We start from the raw sequence: 19,513 nt of genomic DNA, 5'->3' as shown, positions 1-19,513 counted from the left end.
TATCTTTATCAAAGATAACTTTTCAGTTATCTGATTATCTGTTATCGCAGTTAATTTTTTGGTTATCTGTACCCACCACTGGTCACACATAAAAACATATGACACAATAATACAAAGATAAGATATAGTGAAATCCATAGGAATAAAAGAAGTAGTAAAATAAGATCTAGTAAGATAAATAAAACTTAAAATGAGATCTAGTAAAATAAATAAAACAGAAGTAAAGCAGTTCAGGTGTTGTCTGTGGGTTGGTCACTTTGTTGAGTTCAAAATGGTGACGTCATTTGGTATAAAAGATTTTTTAAAAGAACCTTTGGCCAGAAGAGCTCTGTAGCGCCTCCAGGATTTCAGGAGCTCAAACTGACAGGACAGAGGATGAGACCTGTCTGCCACGACTCTCTGAGCTCCTCCTCGTCCTGTCAGTGTAAATGTGGGCCAGAGGCTTCTGGGGTTTTTCCCAGAATTTTTACAATTCTATTTAGTTTGTTCTTACACTTGCAACTCAAGTTACCAAACCAAACACAAAGATGAAATGTTAAAATACTCTTAATGTGCTCAGAATACACAAGCTCTAAAAGCTGCGGATTGACACCAAGACAGTTTCATCTTCTAAGAAGACTGAGTCACTGTGAGCATTTCTTAAAGATAAAATTGGTGTTTTCAGAGAAGCTCAAACAATTGTTGAGGACTTTTGCTTTGTGTGAACAACAAGCTCTTTTGTTTTAGACACATTAATTTGTACCTGGCTGTCGAAACACCAAGCTTCAAGAGCCTTAGTGTGACCAAAATAGGAGGCTTCACTAGAGGGGTCAGATTCCTGCAGCAGGCCGACTACAGCCATGCCATCCGTGTATTTAATCAGTTTAAAATTAGTGACATTAAGTGCAAATTCGTTTGTAAAAAGAGAGAAAAGTAACGGTGAAAGAACGCCACCCTATGGGCAACCAGTGCTTATGATGAGCTCTCCTGACAAAATGTTATTAGCACAGAACCTTTGAGGGTGACAAGAGAGAAAGTCTCTCATCCAGGCCCTTTTCAACATTTCAATCAGCCTTTTCAGAAGAATATGTAATTTCATAGAGTTAAAAGCTGCACTGAAGTCCATCCATTTTCTTCCACTTCATTTGAGGTCGGGTCGCGGGGGCAGCAGCTCAAGCAAAGCCGCCCAGACCTCCTGATCCACACACACATCCCCCAGCTCCTCCGGGGGAACCCCGAGGCATTCCCAAGCCAGCTGCGAGACATAGTCCCTCCAGTGTGTCCTGGGTCTTCCCGGGGGCCTCCACCCAATGGGATGTGCCCAGAACACATCACCAGTGAGGCATCCAGGGGGCATCCGAAAAAGATGCCCAAGCCACCTCAGCTGGCTCCTTTCGAGCAGCAGCTCGACTCCAAGCTCCTCGAGAGTGACAGAGCTCTAAGGGAGTGCCCAGCCACCCTGCGGAGGAAACTCATCTCGGCTGCTTGTACTCGCGATCTTGTTCTTTCAGTCATGAGCCAAATCTCATGACCATAGGTGAGGGTCGGAACGTAGATTGATCGCAAAATCGAGAGCTTTGCCCCTCTGCTCAGCTCTCTCTTCACCATGACGATCCGATACAGCGACCGCATCACTGCAGATGCTGCACCGATCTGTCTGTCAAGCTCACGCTGCATCCGTCCCTCGCTCGTGAACAAGACTCTGAGATACTTAAACTAAGGACACTCCACCGACCTGAAGAGGGCAAAGCACCTTTTTCTGGTCGAGAACCATGCTCTCGGATTTGGAGGTGCTGATTTTCATCCTCGGCGCTTCACACTTGCTGCAAACTGCTCCAGTGCATGCTGAAGGTCCTGATTTGAGGAAGCCAACAGAACCACATCGTCTGCAAACAGCAGAGAAGAGATTCTGTGGTTCCCAAACCGGATCCCCTCTAAACCCTGACTGCACCTAGAAATTCTGTCCAGAAAGGTAATGAACAGAACCGGTGACAAAGGGCAGCCCTGGTGGAGGCCAAAGTGCTCTGGAAACAGGCTTGACTTACTACTGGCAATGCGAACCAAGCTCCTTCTGCGGTCGTACAGGGACTGGATAGCCCTTAACAAAGGACCCGAGACCCTGTATTCCCAGAGCACCCCCCACAGGGTGCCTCGAGGGACACGGTCGAACGCCTTCTCCAGATCCACAAAACACATGTGGACTGGTTGAGCGAATTCCCATGAACCCTCGAGCACCCGATGGAGGGTGTAGAGCTGGTCCAGTGTGCCGCGACCAGGATGAAAACCACACTGCTCCTCTTGAATCTGAGGTACAACTATCAGTCAAATTCTCCTCTCCAGTACACTGGAATAGACCTTACTGGGGAGGCTGAGGAGTGTGATCCACCTATAGTTGGAACACACTATCTGGTCCCCCTTCTTAAACAGAGGGACCACCACCCCTGTCTATGAATTCAGAGGCACTGTCCCCGACCGCCACGTGATGTTGCAGAGACGTGTCAACCAAGACAGTCCCACAACATCCAGAGACTTAAGGTACTCCGGACAGATTTCATCCACCACAGGAGCCTTGCCACAGAGGAGCTGTCTGACCACCTCGGTGACTTCGGCCTGGGTGATGGATGAGTCCGCCTCTGAGTCCACAGTCTCTGTTTCCTCTTCGTAAGATGTGAGGATGGGATTGAGGAGATCCTTAAAGTTTTCCTTCCACCGCCTGACAACATCCCCAGTCAGGGTCAACAGCTCCAGAGGCGTCGGACGGTTTGCCAGAATTTCTTCGAGGCCGACTGATAGTCATCCTCCATGGCCCCCCCGAACTCCTCCCACACCCCAGTTTTTGCCTCTGCGACCGCACAGGCTGCACCACGCTTGGCCTGCCGGTACCTGTCAGCTGCCTCCAGACTCCCACCTGCCATTACACACAAGTAGGACTCCTTCTTCAGCTTGACGGCATCCTTTATTTCTGGCATCCACCACTGGGTTCGGGAATTGCCGCCGTGACAGGCACCAGAGACCTTGAGACCACAGCTGTGAGCGGCCGCATCGACAATGGAGGTGGAGAACATGGTCCACTTGGACTCCATGTCTCCAAACTCCTCCAGGATCTGGGAATAGCTCTCCCGGAGGTGGGAGTTGAAGACCTCACTGACAGAGGGTTCTGCCCGTCATTCCCAACAGACCGTCAAGATACGTTTGGGCCTGCCAGGTCTGACCGGCTTCCTCCCCTCCCAGCAGATCCAACTCATCACCAGGTGGTGATCGGTCAACAGCTCAGCCCCTCCCTACACCCGAGTGTCTGAGACACGTGGCCGAAGGTCAGATGATATGACTACAAAGTCGATCATCGACCTCTGGCTCAGGGTGTCCTGGTGCCACGTGCACTTATGGACACCCTTGTGCTTGAATATGGTGTTCATGATGGACAAGCTGTGGCTAGCACAGAAGTCCAACAACTAAACACCACTCGGGTTCAGACCGGGGAGGCTGTGCTTCCCGATCACACCCCACCAGGTCTCACTGTCACCGCCCATGTGGGCGTTGAAGTCCCCCAGGAGAACAATGGAGTCCCCAGTTGAAGCACTATGTAGTACCCCTCGCTTGGACTCCAAGAAGGTTGGGTACTCTGCACTGCCACTCGGCTCGTAGGCCGAGACAACAGTGAGAGATCTGTCCCCAACCCGAAGGCATAGGGACGCGACCCTCTCATTCACCGGGGTGAACTCCAACACATGGCGACTGAGGTGGGGAGCAATGAGCAATGCTACCCCCGCCCATCGCCTTTCCCCGTGGGCAATGCCAGAAAAGTGGAGCGCCCAGCCCCTCTCAAGGAGTTGGGTACCAGAGCCCAAACTGTTGCATGAAGGTGAGCCCAACTATCTCTAGTCGGTACCTCTCAACCTCCCTCACAAGCTCAGGCTCCTTCCCCCCAGTGAGTTGACATTTCACGTCCCGACAGCCAGAGGCTGTGAGCACAGACCTGCCCTTGACCACCACCCAGTCCTCTTTGCACCCGACCCCCATGGCCCCCTCTACATGTGGTGAACCCACAGGAGGGCGGGCTCACGTCACTCTTTTGGGCTGAGACCAGCCGGCCCCCATGAGCTAAGGACCGACCACTAGGTGCTCGTGTGTGAGCTCCATCCCCAGGCCTGGCTCCAGATTGGGTCCCTGGCTCCGCCGTACCCCGCGACGTCTCGGTCCTTGATATTATATTGGTCATGGGAGCTTCTGAATTGCCCTTAGTCTGACCCATCCCCTAGGACCTGTTTGTCATGGGAGACCCTACCAGGGGCACGAAGCCCCCGACAACATAGCTCCTAGGATTATCCGGGTATGCAAACTCCCCCGCCATGATAAGGTGGCAGTTCGAGGGGGAGAGCTGCACTGAAATCTACAAACAAAACCCTAACGTGTGCTTTAACAAGCAAATGCTTTGAGATCACGTCTTGCAAGATCAGCACAGCATCATCCGTACCTCTATCCCTCTTATAGGCCAACTGCAGAAGGTCTAGTTCACCGGAGGTCAACTCAAACTTTCTCCTTAGTTTTGCATAATATTGATGTTATGGCAATGGGCCAAAGATCTTCAGGTTTGCTTGCCCCTGGCTTTTTTGGTATCGACCTTATTATGGAGAATTTCCAAGATTTGGGCACTCCTGTGACAAGGAGGGAATTAAACAGTCTGGAGAAGACTGCTTTTAGTTGAGGAGAGCAGTCTTTGAGTAGACAGGTTTTCAGTGACCTTGTTTGGCTTCAGTTTAGTAAAACATTTTGTGACAGCATCCTCAGTGACGGCTGTGGGGTCTCCTGCAGGGAGACTTTTACAGATCTCATCACATTACTGTTTATCATCCACTTTATCAAATCTACAGAAAAAAGCTGGTTTAACTCATCAACAAAGCATTTATGCTTGTTGGAGCATCGCATTTCTTATTGGTTTTGCCCATCAGTGTGTTTAGACCTTCCCAGGTTCCTTTTCCATTGCCACTGAAATATTTACCTTCTACTTTATTCTTGTACTCAGTTTTTGCCTTCGTGATGTTCCCTCTCAGCTGTGTCCTTTTTTCCTGCATTAATTGCACTTTGTTTGTTTCATCAGTCTCTGAGTTGCTCTTTACTTTTCTCAAACCACATCTGTATCTGCTTATTAACTGTTTTAATTCTTTTGACCACAACCTTGTATTTAGGCAAATGATGAATCACATTGTGGTCATATTTCCCAACAGGCAGTCTGTATCCCGCTTTATAAGTCTCTGGGCCATAGCAATGGTCAAGTGTCCAATTTAGACGTGTGGGACAATCTACATATTGCCGTAGAGTAGGAAAGCAGTCACACAGATTGCAGGAGTTAAAGTCCCCCAGAATGAGGACGGCTGGCCAGCAGAGTGGGTGAGTGCATTTTGACTGCTCTCTGCTATTCTCTCTCCTGCTGCATCATCATTTGAACTGGGCAAGTATGCAAGGATGATGGTGACCAACCTGAACTCCCGCGGAAGAAAAAAGGGATCTAGCTGTGCACACTTGTATGCTGTTTTGTGTGGCCCAGCTGTTATCCACAAACAAACACAGACCCCCTCCGATGGATTAGTGTGCAGTGCATACGTCCGCTCTGACAGGCTTGGTGTATCGTGATGATCTTTAAGCCACGATTCCATCAGACACACAAGATTAGTCTGTCTAAATTGACAGTCATGCTCGGCTCTTAGCACAAGTTCGAGTTTGTTGTTTACTGAGCGGATGTTAGACAGAGTAATGACAGACAGCATGAATCTGCTGCGGCATCTCCAGAGTTGGTGCCTCACGCCTCCCCTTGAGCCAGCTTTTCCCTCTTCCCCAGACATTTAAGAGGCCGTCGGATTTCCTGACAGTCCGCAGGTAGACATACTGAAGGAGCCCCACCAGGTGAGCGAAGTGACAGAAGATGTTCTCTGGTATAGGTGAGGAAGCTTTGTCGGCTTGTGAGGCAATTCCCGTGCGCAAACACTGATAGGCAGAAAACTATCCACAGCAGTGCAATTTTCATTGCGACAATAAAGTGCAAAGTGCAGTGAAGTTTTGACAGGTCAAATCCACATTACGAGTAAACCCATGAATTGCTTAAGAATATACATTAAAACAAGTTTAAAAACGCTGACAAACAAACAGTGAGCGGTGAGCACAGGGTGAGCAGCAGGTCACGCCCCCAGATCCTGCCCTTGTGTGTTCCTGGACTGCTTACTCGAAACACGAATAAGCAGTCCAGAAAAAGCAGCAGTACAAAAAACATCAGGCAATCAGGCATGGTCAAGGCAACAGGCAGGAGGTCAGGAACACACAAGGAGGCAGGCAGGACTATGGAACGCAGGTACAGAGCTGGTATGAAGGCACAAGGCACAACAAACTGGCGAGGAACAAACACACCCAGTGAGCTTATATAACCCCAGGTAGTAATCAGCAAATCAGAAACAGGTGTGCATGGAAAGCACCAGAACCAGGGTGTGGCCAGAGAGAGAGAAACACCCATCACCAAGAACCAAGAGAAAGACAAGAGAAACGGAGACAGACAGACCCAAGCAGAAAAAACCCCAGCAAGAGAATGAACACACACACATACACACAGGCCCATTGTTACACAGTTTATGTTTATAATATTTCTGTAATTGTTTTAAGAGTGAATTTTCTTCATTGTTTTGTGTTTTTCTTTGAGCCCGTGTATGTGTTCTGAAGGGTGATAGTTAAAAAAAATTATACATGTAATTAAATGTGATAAATTTAGATTAATTAATTGCAAAACATGAGGTTTCATTCAAAAATGTATTTACATAATAGTGTAAATGTAAAAATGACTCTTTGAAAAAGTGAGAATAAGAGCCTAAATTGATGGTTAAATCCAGAGTCTTGCTTCCTGGCTCAGCTTCTTCTTCACCACAACAGACTGGTACAGCAACTATAAAACATCAGACGTCAACCCATTCCATCTCTTGATCTCATGCTCCAATTAACCCCCATTCATGAACAAGACCCCAACATAACTCTTCCATTTGGGCCAATAACTTTCCCCTGACCTAGAGGGGACAATCAACTTTTTTCTGTCAGAGGACCATGGTCTCAGATTTAGAGGTGCTGATTCTCAAACAGGATTGGTGACAAGGGACAGCCCTGGTAGAGTCAACCACCATATAGAGACCAGATTGTGCCTTGCAGCAGTTCCGGTATCCCATACTCCCACAGGGCCCCGCAAAGGACACTGTGAGGGACCCAGTAATATTCCTTTTTCAAGTCTACAAAGCACATGTAGACTAGTTGGTTATACCTTAGGATGACTCTGGGAGTAGGTGATTTCCTGCCTTTTTTCCCAGATCTTCAGTTGATCTTCCTATGTAGGCATAGCATGCATTGATGGGTGTCCTTCGCCTCACTCCCAGTCAGATTTCATTGGATGGTTTATCCAGGATTTGTCAAGTCTATTTTTGAACATACATGCTCCCAGCTGATCAAACAGTCGCACTCTCAAGACTGTTCTAATATAATTATGAGGGTTAAGAGTTGGTTCACCATTCTATAACCAGAACAGAACCAGTGGAACTCCTCCCTGGATTGCAACCTTATTGTGGTGGAGGTGCTTGTGTGCTCCAGTGATACTGGGACCTAAATTGCCTATGGCATTAGCTCCTGGCAGGCCAACCTTGGAAAACTGGTCCGAGGTAAGGAGACAGGGCTATTCAAAAAGATTTGCTATGATGGACAAACGTAAGGATGGAGTCACCTTGCCTGGATTAGCACTGGAGTATACAGGTTTGACATGACTGATGTGGAATGTGGGGTGGATTTTCATGGACGTGGGGAGTTGCAAACGGGCAGAAACAGGGTTAGTAATTTTGAAAATGGGGAATGGGCCGATGAACCTGGGATCAAGTTTCCTGGTAAGTCCTCTGATGGGCAGGTGATGGGTGAAGAGCCAGACTTTCTGATCTGGGGTGTAGACAAGTGCAGTGGATCTGTTCTTATCAACAGCTCCTTTATAAGTGGCTGAGGCATGCCGGAGAGCCCGATGAGCCCGCTCCCAGGTTCGCCGGCAACGGAGTATGAAGTTCAAGGTTAAGGGAACACGGGAGTCCAAATCTGTGGGTGGAAATAAAGACGATAGAAAACCATGAACTATGTGGAAAGGGGAGAAACTGGTTGAGGATGATGGGCAGCAACTATGAGAAGGTTCAATCCATGCAAGTTGAGAGGCCCATCAAGCAGGATGTTGGGAGGCGAGGATACAGAGGCCCTTCTCGAGCTCCTGGTTGACTCTCTCAGTCTGTCTGTTGGCCTGAGGGTGATAACCGGATGTAAGGCTCATAGAGACTCCAAGCAGATGGCAGAATTCTTTCCAGAATTGAGAAATGAACTGGGATCCGTGGTCTGAAACAATATCCTGTGTCAATTTCAATGTTCAATTTATTTTTAATTATATAGCACCAAATCACAATAAGGTTGCCTCAAGGCACTTCACACAAATAAGTTCTAACCTTACCAACTCCCAGAGCAACAGTGGTGAGGAAAAACTCCTTCTGAGGAAGAAACCTCAAGCAGACCAGACTCAAAGGGGTTACCCTCTGCTTGGGCCATGCTACAGACACAAATTACAGAACAATTCATAAAACGAACATACAGGAAATGTTGCCGGTGCACAGGACGGTTTCCGGAACAGATACCACACCCATCCCTGGATGGAGCTGCACCTCAAACAGAGAAAAAAGAATAAAGCAGAATCAGGCATCCGAAAGATAAATACAGTGTAATTTGTCAGCATTAAGCAACAAGAAAAACAGAAGAAATACTAAGGTGATCGCCGGCCACTAGCCCTAAGCTTCACTAAAAGACCCAGACTTTAGATAAAGTTGAGGTTGCGGCCCGCTCCATTTACTAATAAAATGAATTAAAAGAGTAAAAAGCATAGAAACATACTATGCCAGTATGTTAGCCATACGAAAGGGAAAATAAGTGCATCTTAAGTCTGGACCAGTGTTGCCACAGTTACTTTGAAAAAGTAATCCTTGAAAAAGTAACTTAGTTACTTTACTGATTACTCAATTGTAAAAGTAACTAAGTTAGATTACTAGTTACTTTTTTAGTTACTTTTCCCAGCTGCCGAAAACAACCCTCTGCCACCTCAACATGACAATGATACCTGTTTTGCCAAAACTCACTTTATAGTCACCCTTTCTTGACTTCAATGAAAATAAATACTTGTTTTATAAAAAGTAAAATAAAGACCTCTTTCTTGACCTCATATTTAACTGTTGACAGCACTGTAACAGTAAAACTTGCAATTTCGAACCTACATTGTTTATAAATTTAATTATTAAATTCTAACATTTTTCTAACATTTAAATTCTCTATAAACATTTTTCTTGTCGAAATTATTATTATTTTAAGCAATATTAGTAGTTGTAGTAAAAAACGGCTTCAAAACTGGACCTTTAATCTAGGGGTGTTGTGGGGGGCACATCCTTGCCCCACGCCCCCATTCCATCTGGATTTGCCCCTGCTTTGGTGTTTGAGCACAAAGAATGGATAACATTTGACTATTTTATTGATGCAGGGAGATCATTCCACAGAACAGGGGCATGATAAGAGAAAGCTCTATGACCCACAGACATCTTATTCACCCTAGGGACACAAAGTAGTCATGCACCCTGAGAACGCACAGCCTGGGCCGTAGGGTTTAATTAGGTCAGCTAGGTAGGGATGTGCCAGTCCGTGAACACTTTTATAGGCAAGTAGCCACAGATTCATCGGCTTCTCTTCCTGGTCTGGTCACCATCTGCTTCTGCACACTATTTCAAGCTTGTAGTCCATCTGCTTTTCATCCTAGCTTGTGTTGATAGGATTCTCCTCAGTTTTAGCTGGGTTCTCATCTGCTTCAGGACCCTAGATGAGCTTGGGTGTCTGGTTCAACTCTGGTCTTTATCTTTGTTCTTTGATCACACTCTGGTCTCCCTCTCTTTGTTGTTAGACATGCTTCCAGCCTTTGCTGGACCCAAAGGCCATCAGCTGACACTGTTACACGTCATTTCCCTTGTCCAGTTCAGGATCTTTCAGATATCTTTGTCTTTTGCAGTGGGATAGATGCACCCAAAATGACCTTCTGCAATTTTCACTGCAGTGGGGGTGGTTAGGAGCACTTGGAATGGACCCTCCCACTTCGGAGATGACCAGTTCTTTCTCTTAATGGTCTTTATCAGCACCCAATCACCAATCTGGATCTGATTCTCAGGGTCCTGCACAGAAATGGGAGAGTCTAGTATCTTGTTAGCGTGTATGATATTCTTGTGGGACAACACTCGTCTCATATAATCAACTAATCCCTCATCTTCACTGTCAGGCTCCATTATTTTCTGTAAGTCTGGTAACCTATAGGACCTGCCGTACAGAATTTCAAATGGCATAAGTCCAGTCTCTAAGCTGGGTGTTATATGCATATATAATTTTATAAATGGTAAGCACAGTGTATTTTTGCATGTATTCTCAAGTGATCTGTTAAATGCTACATGATTTAAAAATGTGTGTTTACCAGTATTTACCAGTCCAACCAGTATTACCAGTCCAACCATCCCCCTGTTGAGACATGGCAAAGCCCATGACTCAAAATGGCAGCCCACCTAAAAAGACCGTTTGCTCAAGGGTCAGGCATAAACACTAGGTGTACTGCGGAGCACAATGTGACGCTCCCAAAGAGCTTGTTCGAATACTGAAGCAGTGTTGTAGAAAACATGAACCGTGGAAAATGCATATGGACTATCTGTGTATATAGGCACCTTTTGAACATTCATTAACCTACAAGCCTCAGTCAAGGCTATGGGTTTTGCACCTGCACTGACAGGGTAGGTAAAGATAGAACATAAAGGCTCAATATGGCATAAAGATTTTGTCAGAGGAGACTACTGCATAGCCTGTAGCGTTGGTACCTTTAGAATGTTTTGTACAAGAATCACAAACAACAAAAAAGTGATTGATTGACTGAATGAGTGATAAGAATTGATCAACGTCGATTCATCAGTAATTTATCTCAGAATAGATCTGTTGGCTGAAACACCAATAATAAACAATAAAAAATTGAACAAGGACAGAATCAGAAACACAAACAATGTGTAGTTCATAGGAATAAACATGGATCAAGACAGACAGTGTTTATGCAAAAAGCTGCCCAATAATCTCTATCCTTTAAGGCCTAACTTAATCTGCATTCATCAAATAAGGATTAATAAGCGCTTCATCGGTTCTTTACGAAAGCCTGCAGCTTCTTGTTTGATTTGCAGCAGGAGTTAGTAGCATCTCATGAAAGTTCATATTGTCCCAATCAAAACACAGGATGATCAAAATATTGAGTTATTATTATTTATTGCTTCTACATTGCTGTCAATTCACCCTCGCCAATATTAATGCTTCCTGCAGGAGCTCTATAAACACGTCACAATCGTCAACCCTGTTTTACTGTTGTCCACAGACGGGCACCAAGCACCATGTGGCTTCCTCCGCTTAACCACAGTCTGAAAACTGTCCTCCACAGCCGGCATTTCTAGGCTGATGCTAATGGGCATGCTCGTCTGGAGTGCCCATAACATCTGACTCCACTGAGCTGAGAAGCTGTTCTAACTTATGGACATGGTTCTCTAAAAGAGCCACCCTATCTTCCAGCAGGATCATGCAGGATTTACGTAAAGTGTAAAGTATTGTACTTTGTGCCCCAGAAAATTCAAGAGTATAGCCAAGCAAGTGCAAGCTAACCACTGATGAATATGCTAACCACTCCTAAGGTTCACACTGGAGTAGATTAATGACCTAAAAGTTACACTGAAAAAGTAACAAAAGTATTAGACTGATCAGAACAGTAGTAAAAAAACCCTCCGAAGAGTAAACCACTCCTAAGATTAACACAAGAGTAATGTAATGAACTAAAATTAACATCAGTTACACTGAAAAACAAACAGAAGTATTAAAGAAATTGGGGGGGGGGGAGCATCGACCAAGCTAACTGCTAGCAAAAATGCTATCCACTCCAAACCTTTACACAGGAGTAAAATAGTAGTTACACTGAAAACTAAGAGAAGTATTAAACTGGTAAAAACAGTAATAAAGTAATGTCAGCGGGGGGGGGGGGGGGGGGTTGACCTAGCTAATGCAAGCTAACCACTAGCAACACTAGTAAAAGCTAACCGCTAGCGACTCACAGTGGGACTTGGGATGGATGCTCATAATGCTTGCCATTCTTAGAACCCGGATGGTAGGACAGAACAAAATTAAAGTGGCTGAAGAAAATGGCCCCTGGGCCTGTCTGGCATTTAAACATGGCATTGCGAAGATACTCTAAATTTTTGTGATCTGTCCAAACTAAAAAAGGCTCTTGTGCCCCATCTAGCCAATGGCACCACTCCTCCAAGGCCACTTAAACCGCCAACAGTTCTCAGTCAATAATGTTATAATTACGTTCAGCATCAGATCATTTCTTTGAAAGGTAGGAACAGGGATGCAATTTATTATCAGCAGGATTGATATGAGACAAGATTGCTTTTCTCCCCTTATATAGCACCCCTTGGGCACATATTGCGGCATTTTGGGATTACCTTTCATTGCTATGCTGATGATACTCAGCTACACATGCCGATAACTGCTGGTAATCTCATTGACATAAAATCCTTAGACGATTGCCTTGCAGCAGTGAGAAGCTGGATCTCTAGCAACTTCCTACTTTTAAACTCTGATAAGACTGAAATGATGGTTCTTGGTCCAGTGAGACATCGGCATCAATTTGCCCAGCTAATGCTTAGCCTAGGCTCTTGTGTCATACATCACCTAACATAACCTATAAAATTGTTCAAGGACTGGCACCTCCCTACCTAGCTGACCTAATTAAACCTTACGTACCGGCCCGGGCTCTGCGTTCTCAGGGTGCAGGACTACTTTGTGTCTCTTGGGTGAATCAAAAGTCTGCGGGTCACAGAGCTTTCTCTTATCGTGCACCTGTTCTGTGGAATGATCTCCCTGTGTCAATAGACAGTCAGATTCTGTAGAGACTTTCAAGTTCAAACTGAAAATGCACTTATTTTCACTTTAGTATGGCTAGCACACTGGCATAGTGTGTCACTATGCTTTTAACTCTTTTAAATTCATTTGATTAGGAAATGGAGCATTCGACCACAAACTGTCAGACAGAGTCAGAAAGGAGCAAGATGGTGGCCACAGTAAAGTGATCTTTTAGGACCCGGAACACCTCATCACACTCCACTGTCCAGTGAAATGCCCAGACTGGCAAGGTGACGTCATGTAGAGGCGCGGCCACGGTATTGAAGTTATGAATGAATTTGCTGTAAAAATTAGTCAAGCCCAAAAATCTCTGTACCTCCTTATGGTTCTTAGGGACTGCCCAATCACAACCCTCAACCACCTTCTCTAGGTCCATTTGGATCTCACCCTGAGTGATCACAAATCCTTAAAAGGAAACCACGGATCTATGGAATTCATATTTCTCTGCTTTGATATACAAGTGATTTTGAAGCAGAGTTTCTAAGACACCGAGTACGCGGTGTTTGTGAGTCTCCTCATCTGGAGAGAAAATCAGAATATTGTCTAGATATACAAACACAAATTTGTTGAGATTTTCTTCAAGGACATTGTTCACACGATTTTGAATGACAGCGGGAGCATTGGTGAGCCCAAATGGCATGACAAGATATTCATAATGACCTGACAGATGAGCATTGCGAAGGTCAAACTTAGTGAAGACTGTGGCGCCCTCTAGAAGCTCGAACACCGCAACAATGAGAGGCAGCGGGTACCGGTTCTTTATTGTGATGTCGTGGCCACGGTAGTCAATGCACGGATAGAGGGTTTTGTCTTTTTTGTCCACAAAGAAGAACCCCGCCTCAGTGGGAAAAAACGAGGGTCAAATGAAATCTGCCTCCAATGACTCTAGAGAATAGTTTCCCCCAGGAGGGAGTAGTTCCTGACAGTAACTTGATTGGACAATCATACAGATGATGCGGCATTAAAGATTCCCTTTCCATGTGGACAAGGCTTAAATACATGAGAGCAGTTTATGGAACAAAGAACAGTTGAGGGGAAGTCCAGAAACTCACTACAAGCAGGAAAGTCAAATGAAACGATCACAGAAGTGACTCAATAAGTGAACATCAAAGACCTTGCTCAAGGGTACACACATACTCAGTTACATGAGCCTTTGTGGTTGGGGATGTACTGTATCAGACCAGTCATGTCATTTTGGTTTTTTCCCATGTGCTTTAGGTCACAGTGGCGTGAACCAGCTGGGAGGTATGTTTGTTAATGGCAGACCTTTGCCTGATTCCACCAGGCAGAAGATTGTGGAGCTGGCACACAGTGGAGCACGACCTTGTGACATATCCAGAATTCTGCAAGTAAGTAACTACACATCATGTTTCATGGCCTTCAAGTTAGAGAAGAGGACTTGTGACCAAAGTATCATACGTCTTGTATGTGGAATGTGAGACCGTGCCTGTGTACGTGTCATTACTATCAATTCTTGACCAAGGTCCTGAGTTCTGAATTACTCCTGGTGTGCAGCTGACACCAGTGTGTGTGAATGTCAGGCATTGTTGGACGAGCTCTACCATTAAGCCTCAGAGGACTCAAATCTGCCTAAACATTTAATCCAGAGAGATACTGTGCAAAATATTAGGACAGTCTTTGGGGTTGGTCCTGAGATTGACTGCAAAGGGGTACATTGATCTTGAATCCTGCCATCAGAAGAAGGTAGGGGCGGAGCCTACCCCTGGCATCAGACAGAGACCAACATTTATTAGAGGGGAGGAGAAGGTGATGTTTCTGGGCCGCAACAGCCAACAGCAGAAAGGTGACTTCGAACTGACATTTTATATAACGTATATGTTTCTTATTGGTTGTGATTTGAGGACTAAAATGTGGACCAGCTGCTGTCTATTGGAGATATGGCTATCACTGATTAGGTGAATCTGAATGAAAGCATGAACGAAAGCATGAAAACTGAGTCTTGTTGGTAGTACTTGCACTACAGTACATTTCACATTTCTGCCATTCAGACTCTGGAGACCAGAAACTGTCATCCATAGAGTTGCATATACGCCTGGGCAGTGTTTTATGGAGGACAGGCTGCTGCCCCATCCACACCATTGATGGATCCAAAGGAACTGCAAGGCTATTACAGTTTGGCACCAGTGCTGTTCTAGGTGTTTCCACAACAACGAGCTGCCTCAGGGACTCCAACTCCTGATTTATCCTCCAGGTGTACTACTGAAGCCTTTTCCAAGAATGGATATGGCCATGAGGCTGCGAGTTTTCCTTCTCCTATGAGTTGCCTACCAAGGCTAATCAGTCCTATCTACCCTAAGCAATTGTATTAAGGCACCAGTAGCACGCCCTCAGCCCTTCTCCTTTTGGTAAAAACAGGTCTGTTTTTAGGGCCGGGCAGAAAGGTCGTAAACCTTTCACAACCAATGGACCCAAATCTGAAATATGATTTGAGCATCAAAGTTTCCTTCAGGGATACAGCTCTGTGTGTCCCAGACCAATTGACATATGTTTTCATGTTGTTTCATATCATTTTATTGGACAATGGAAAAATCACCCCTGCCCAGGGCAGGGTTTTCACTCACCCACCATCACTCTTGTTGTGTATTGGCATTAATATGTGTTATGCAATAAGTCACCAGAAGAGGGCACCAAGCAATAAGTTACGTGCATATGTTGAGGAGTTCACTGGTGCAAAAATAAAAATGATGGAAGAAGTGAATAAGCCGGAAAAGATGAATGTCTCCGTGTAGCTCTGTGTGTCCGTGTTAAATTGTTCGCATTACACTAAAGGAGCAACATAACATAAATTGGCGATGAGTGGTGTAGTCCTGAAACTTTGCAAATCAGCTGGATTGCCAGTGTTGATCAAGTTTTGGACTCTAACGGATGACCACGTCGTGAGGTGGCTAGCTAATGAGCTGGTATGGACTGTGTTAAAAAATGAGCCACTCTTCTTCCTCCGGAGAATCAAATGCTGCAGGGGCAGTCACTGAAAACAGATGCATGATGGCTGGAGTGATTGGACATATGGATCCCTTTGATGATGCTGGGGAGCAGTGGACAACGTATATTGAACGTTTTGACCATTATATCCTGGCTAATGACATACAGGCCGCGAAGAAAGTGCCGGTGCTGTTAAGTGTGATGGGACCCAAAACGTATGGCCTACTCTGAAGTTTGGTAGCACCTATAAAGCCTTGAACGATGGCATATGAGGACATTGTTGGTGCCTTACAGTCCCACTTCACTCCAAAGCCGCTCGTGATTGCTGAGAGGTTTCAGTTCCACAAGCGTAATCAGGGGGAAGGAGAAACAGTAGCGCAATATGTCGCTGTGCTTAAAAGACTGTCGGAACACTGTGAGTTTGGTGCTTACTTGGAAGACGCATTGCGTGACAGATTTGTTTGTTGTTGTTGTTTACGGAGGATGACTGTTGGTACAAACACCGTGACTGTCAAGGCCACATGAAACGGATGTGTAAAAGTAAAGCCAAAAACAGTCAAGTTAAAGAAAGGAAACAGAAAGAGGGAAAACCTGAACATAAAGGTAATGCTATCAAACGCAAGTGGAAAGATAAAAAGAGGAGAATTCATCATGTTGAGGCAAATGAAAGTGAAAGTGATGAAACTAAATCTGATACTGATAGTGATTTAAGACTGTATACTCTGTCTCAGAAAGGAAAATATTCACGGATCTCAGTGATGCCTGTCGTGAATGGGAAGAAAATGGAGATGGAATTAGATACAGGAGCTGCTGTGATTTCTTGGCAAGAATACAGCAGTAAGCTAAGCAAATTGTCTCTGCAACCAACTGATGTCATGCTAAAGACATACACGGCAGAGCCTTTGGCCCCAGAAGGAGTCATTAAGGTGCAAGTACAACTGAACAAACAATGTGCGACATTGCCCTTGTATGTCATGAAAGTGGATGCACCCCCATTGTTCAGTAGGGAATGGCTGAGAGCTATTAAGCTAAACTGGAAAGATTTAAAGACTGTGCATGCCATTCAGCAAAAACAGACAGCTTAGAGACTGTGTTAAAGAGACATTCCACTGTCTTCTCCAAAAAGCTAGGCACAATGAAGGGGGTTAAAGCCAGACTGACCCTAAGGCCAAACAGTGTACCTAAATTCTGCCCACCATGAAATGTGCCTTATGCGCTTCAACCTAAAGTGGAAGCTGAGTTAAAATGCTTAACTGAGCTTGGAGTGATCTCACCAGTGGAGCATAGTGACTGGGCTATGCCCGTGGTGCCTGTTAGCAAGAAGGATGGCACAGTGAGACTTTGTGGAGATTTTAAGGTCACTCTCAATCCAGCTCTGTGCGTGGATAAATACCCAGTCCCATGCATTGAGGACTTATTTGCTTCTTTAGCAGGAGGTCAACGCTTTATTAAACTGGATTTATCAAATGCCTACCTACAGATGGAAGTAGAGGAGAGCTCAAAGGAGCTGCTGACTATCTCTACATAGAAAGGACTGTTCTGCTTCAATCATTTACCCTTTGGAGTAGCATCATCACCGGTTTTATTTCAAAAAGCTATGGACCAGGTACTTCTTGGACTGTCACACACTCATTGCTATTTGGATGACATCCTCATCAGTGGTCCTGATGAGCAGACACACCTCAAAACTCTGGATGCTGTCCTGAGCAGGTTAGAGGAGTATGGCCTGCACCTGAAGCAAGAAAAATGCTTGTTTTTCCAGGAGTCTGTGGAATACTTGGGTCATATCATTGATGCGGCTGGGCTCCACAAATCACCAGAGAAGGTACGTGCCATTGTGGAAGCGCCAGCGCCAGGTGTTGTCAGCCAGCTACGTTCTTTTCTAGGGATGCTTAACTACTATGGATGTTTCATCCCTGACCTAGCCACTGTTTTGAAACCACTGAATGAACTGTTAAATAAAGAAAAGAAATGGCAGTGGACATCAGCCTGTGAGTCAGCGTTCCAGAAAGCAAAAGCACTCCTAGTGTCACAGGAAGTACTCACCCACTACAATCCTGAGCTGCCTCTCCGTCTCGCTTGTGATGCTTTACCTTACACCTTGCTCTCACACAGTATGCCTAATGGTGAAGAAAAGCCAATAGCTTATGCATCACAAACTCTTAATAAAGCAGAGCGAAACTACGTTCAGATTGAGAAGGAAGCATTAGCCATAGTTTTCGGAGTACGCAAGTTCCATCAGTATCTCTATGGTAACAAATTCACGGTGCTCACTGATCACCACCCTCTGACCTCCATCCTGAGTCCAATGAAAAGTACGCCATCCATGGCCGCGGCTCGAATGCAGCATTGGGCGCTCCTCCTGTCCGCACACAATTATACGATCCAATACAGGAAAGGTGAATTACATGCCAATGCTGATGGTTTGTCATGATTGCCACTTCCACATGCTCATGAGGACAAACCGGGCGCAGTGGAGGTATTCTACACATCTCAGTTGGACACTCTACCAGTCAGTCACACTGAGATCAGACGTGAGACCCTGTCTGACACCACCATGTCTCATGTTTTAGAAATGGTCACAACTGGTCAATTTCCAGCTGCAATGGACACAGGTGAAGAGCTGTCACCCTATCTGCTGCACTGGCATGAGCTCACAATTCAACAAGGATGCCTCATGTGGGGTGTTAGAGTGATTGTGCCACCTAAGCTACGCCCTCATATTTTGAAAGAGCTCCACTCAGCTCATCTGGGTGTGGTGTGGATGAAGAGTTTAGCATGTAGCTATGTGTGGTGGCCTGGTATTGACTCTCAGATTGAGCTTCAGGCAAAAGCTTGTCACTCTTGTCAGCGTGTGCAAAAAGACCCTGGATTAGCACCTTTACACCCTTGGATGTGGCCATCCAGTCCTTGGGAAAGGATACATGTGGATTTTGCTGGTCTATTTGAAGGACATATGTACCTGGTCACAGTGGACGCACATTCCAAATGGCCAGAGGTACATATCATGGATAGCACCACAGCGGGCAAAATCATACAAGTGCTTAAGCCTAGTTTACACATAGACGGTTTTGTCAGTGGGCAGTACGTAGACCGAAGTTTGCGGTAGTTCCGGCTGTTTTCACGGTGGAAAGGGGTGGAGCATTTCGCCAGCATTTTGGCCGCCGTACTATCCGCAAATACGCGGATAAAACGCCGCTAAATCCGCCGAATAAAGCAGCGTTTTGACACCGTAGCATCCGGCACACGTCAGGCAACGGGGGTTAATACCCAGTTCTATCCTTTACAATCGCAGGTTAAGATGCGCGTGAGAATGGCAGTGTTCTGCTGCCGCCGATAATGCCCTGTGTACCGCTGGATTTATCCAGGCAAATCCTGCGTTACTACAGGAACTTTTGCATATAGGCACCACCCCCAGAGTATAATAGGCTGAAGCCTCTGTCACTTCAAGGGGAGGGAGATCATCCTCAGCCTTTTCTTCTCCTTCCTTTCCCCCTCCACCACAGGGCTACCTTCTGCTTCTGAACCAGACCTCTTG

At 45.6% G+C, this 19,513-nt stretch overlaps 1 protein-coding gene across 1 annotated transcript in view; it reads left to right on the top strand.

Moving 5' to 3' along the window:
• The window catches only part of LOC117515211 (paired box protein Pax-6-like), a 353,676-nt gene that overhangs the window by 50,041 nt on the left and 284,122 nt on the right, over nt 1-19,513 (top strand). The window contains exon 2 of the mRNA XM_034175687.1: nt 14,251-14,381. Coding sequence (XP_034031578.1) covers nt 14,251-14,381 — 131 coding nt within the window. The remainder of the gene's footprint in view (nt 1-14,250; nt 14,382-19,513) is intronic.

The sequence above is a fragment of the Thalassophryne amazonica genome, chromosome 8 (genome assembly GCF_902500255.1).
Source record: "Thalassophryne amazonica chromosome 8, fThaAma1.1, whole genome shotgun sequence".
In the NCBI taxonomy this organism is placed as follows: Eukaryota; Metazoa; Chordata; class Actinopteri; order Batrachoidiformes; family Batrachoididae; genus Thalassophryne; species Thalassophryne amazonica.
The sequence above is the reverse complement of the archived record's forward strand: the minus strand, read 5'-3'. Positions and strand labels throughout refer to the sequence as shown.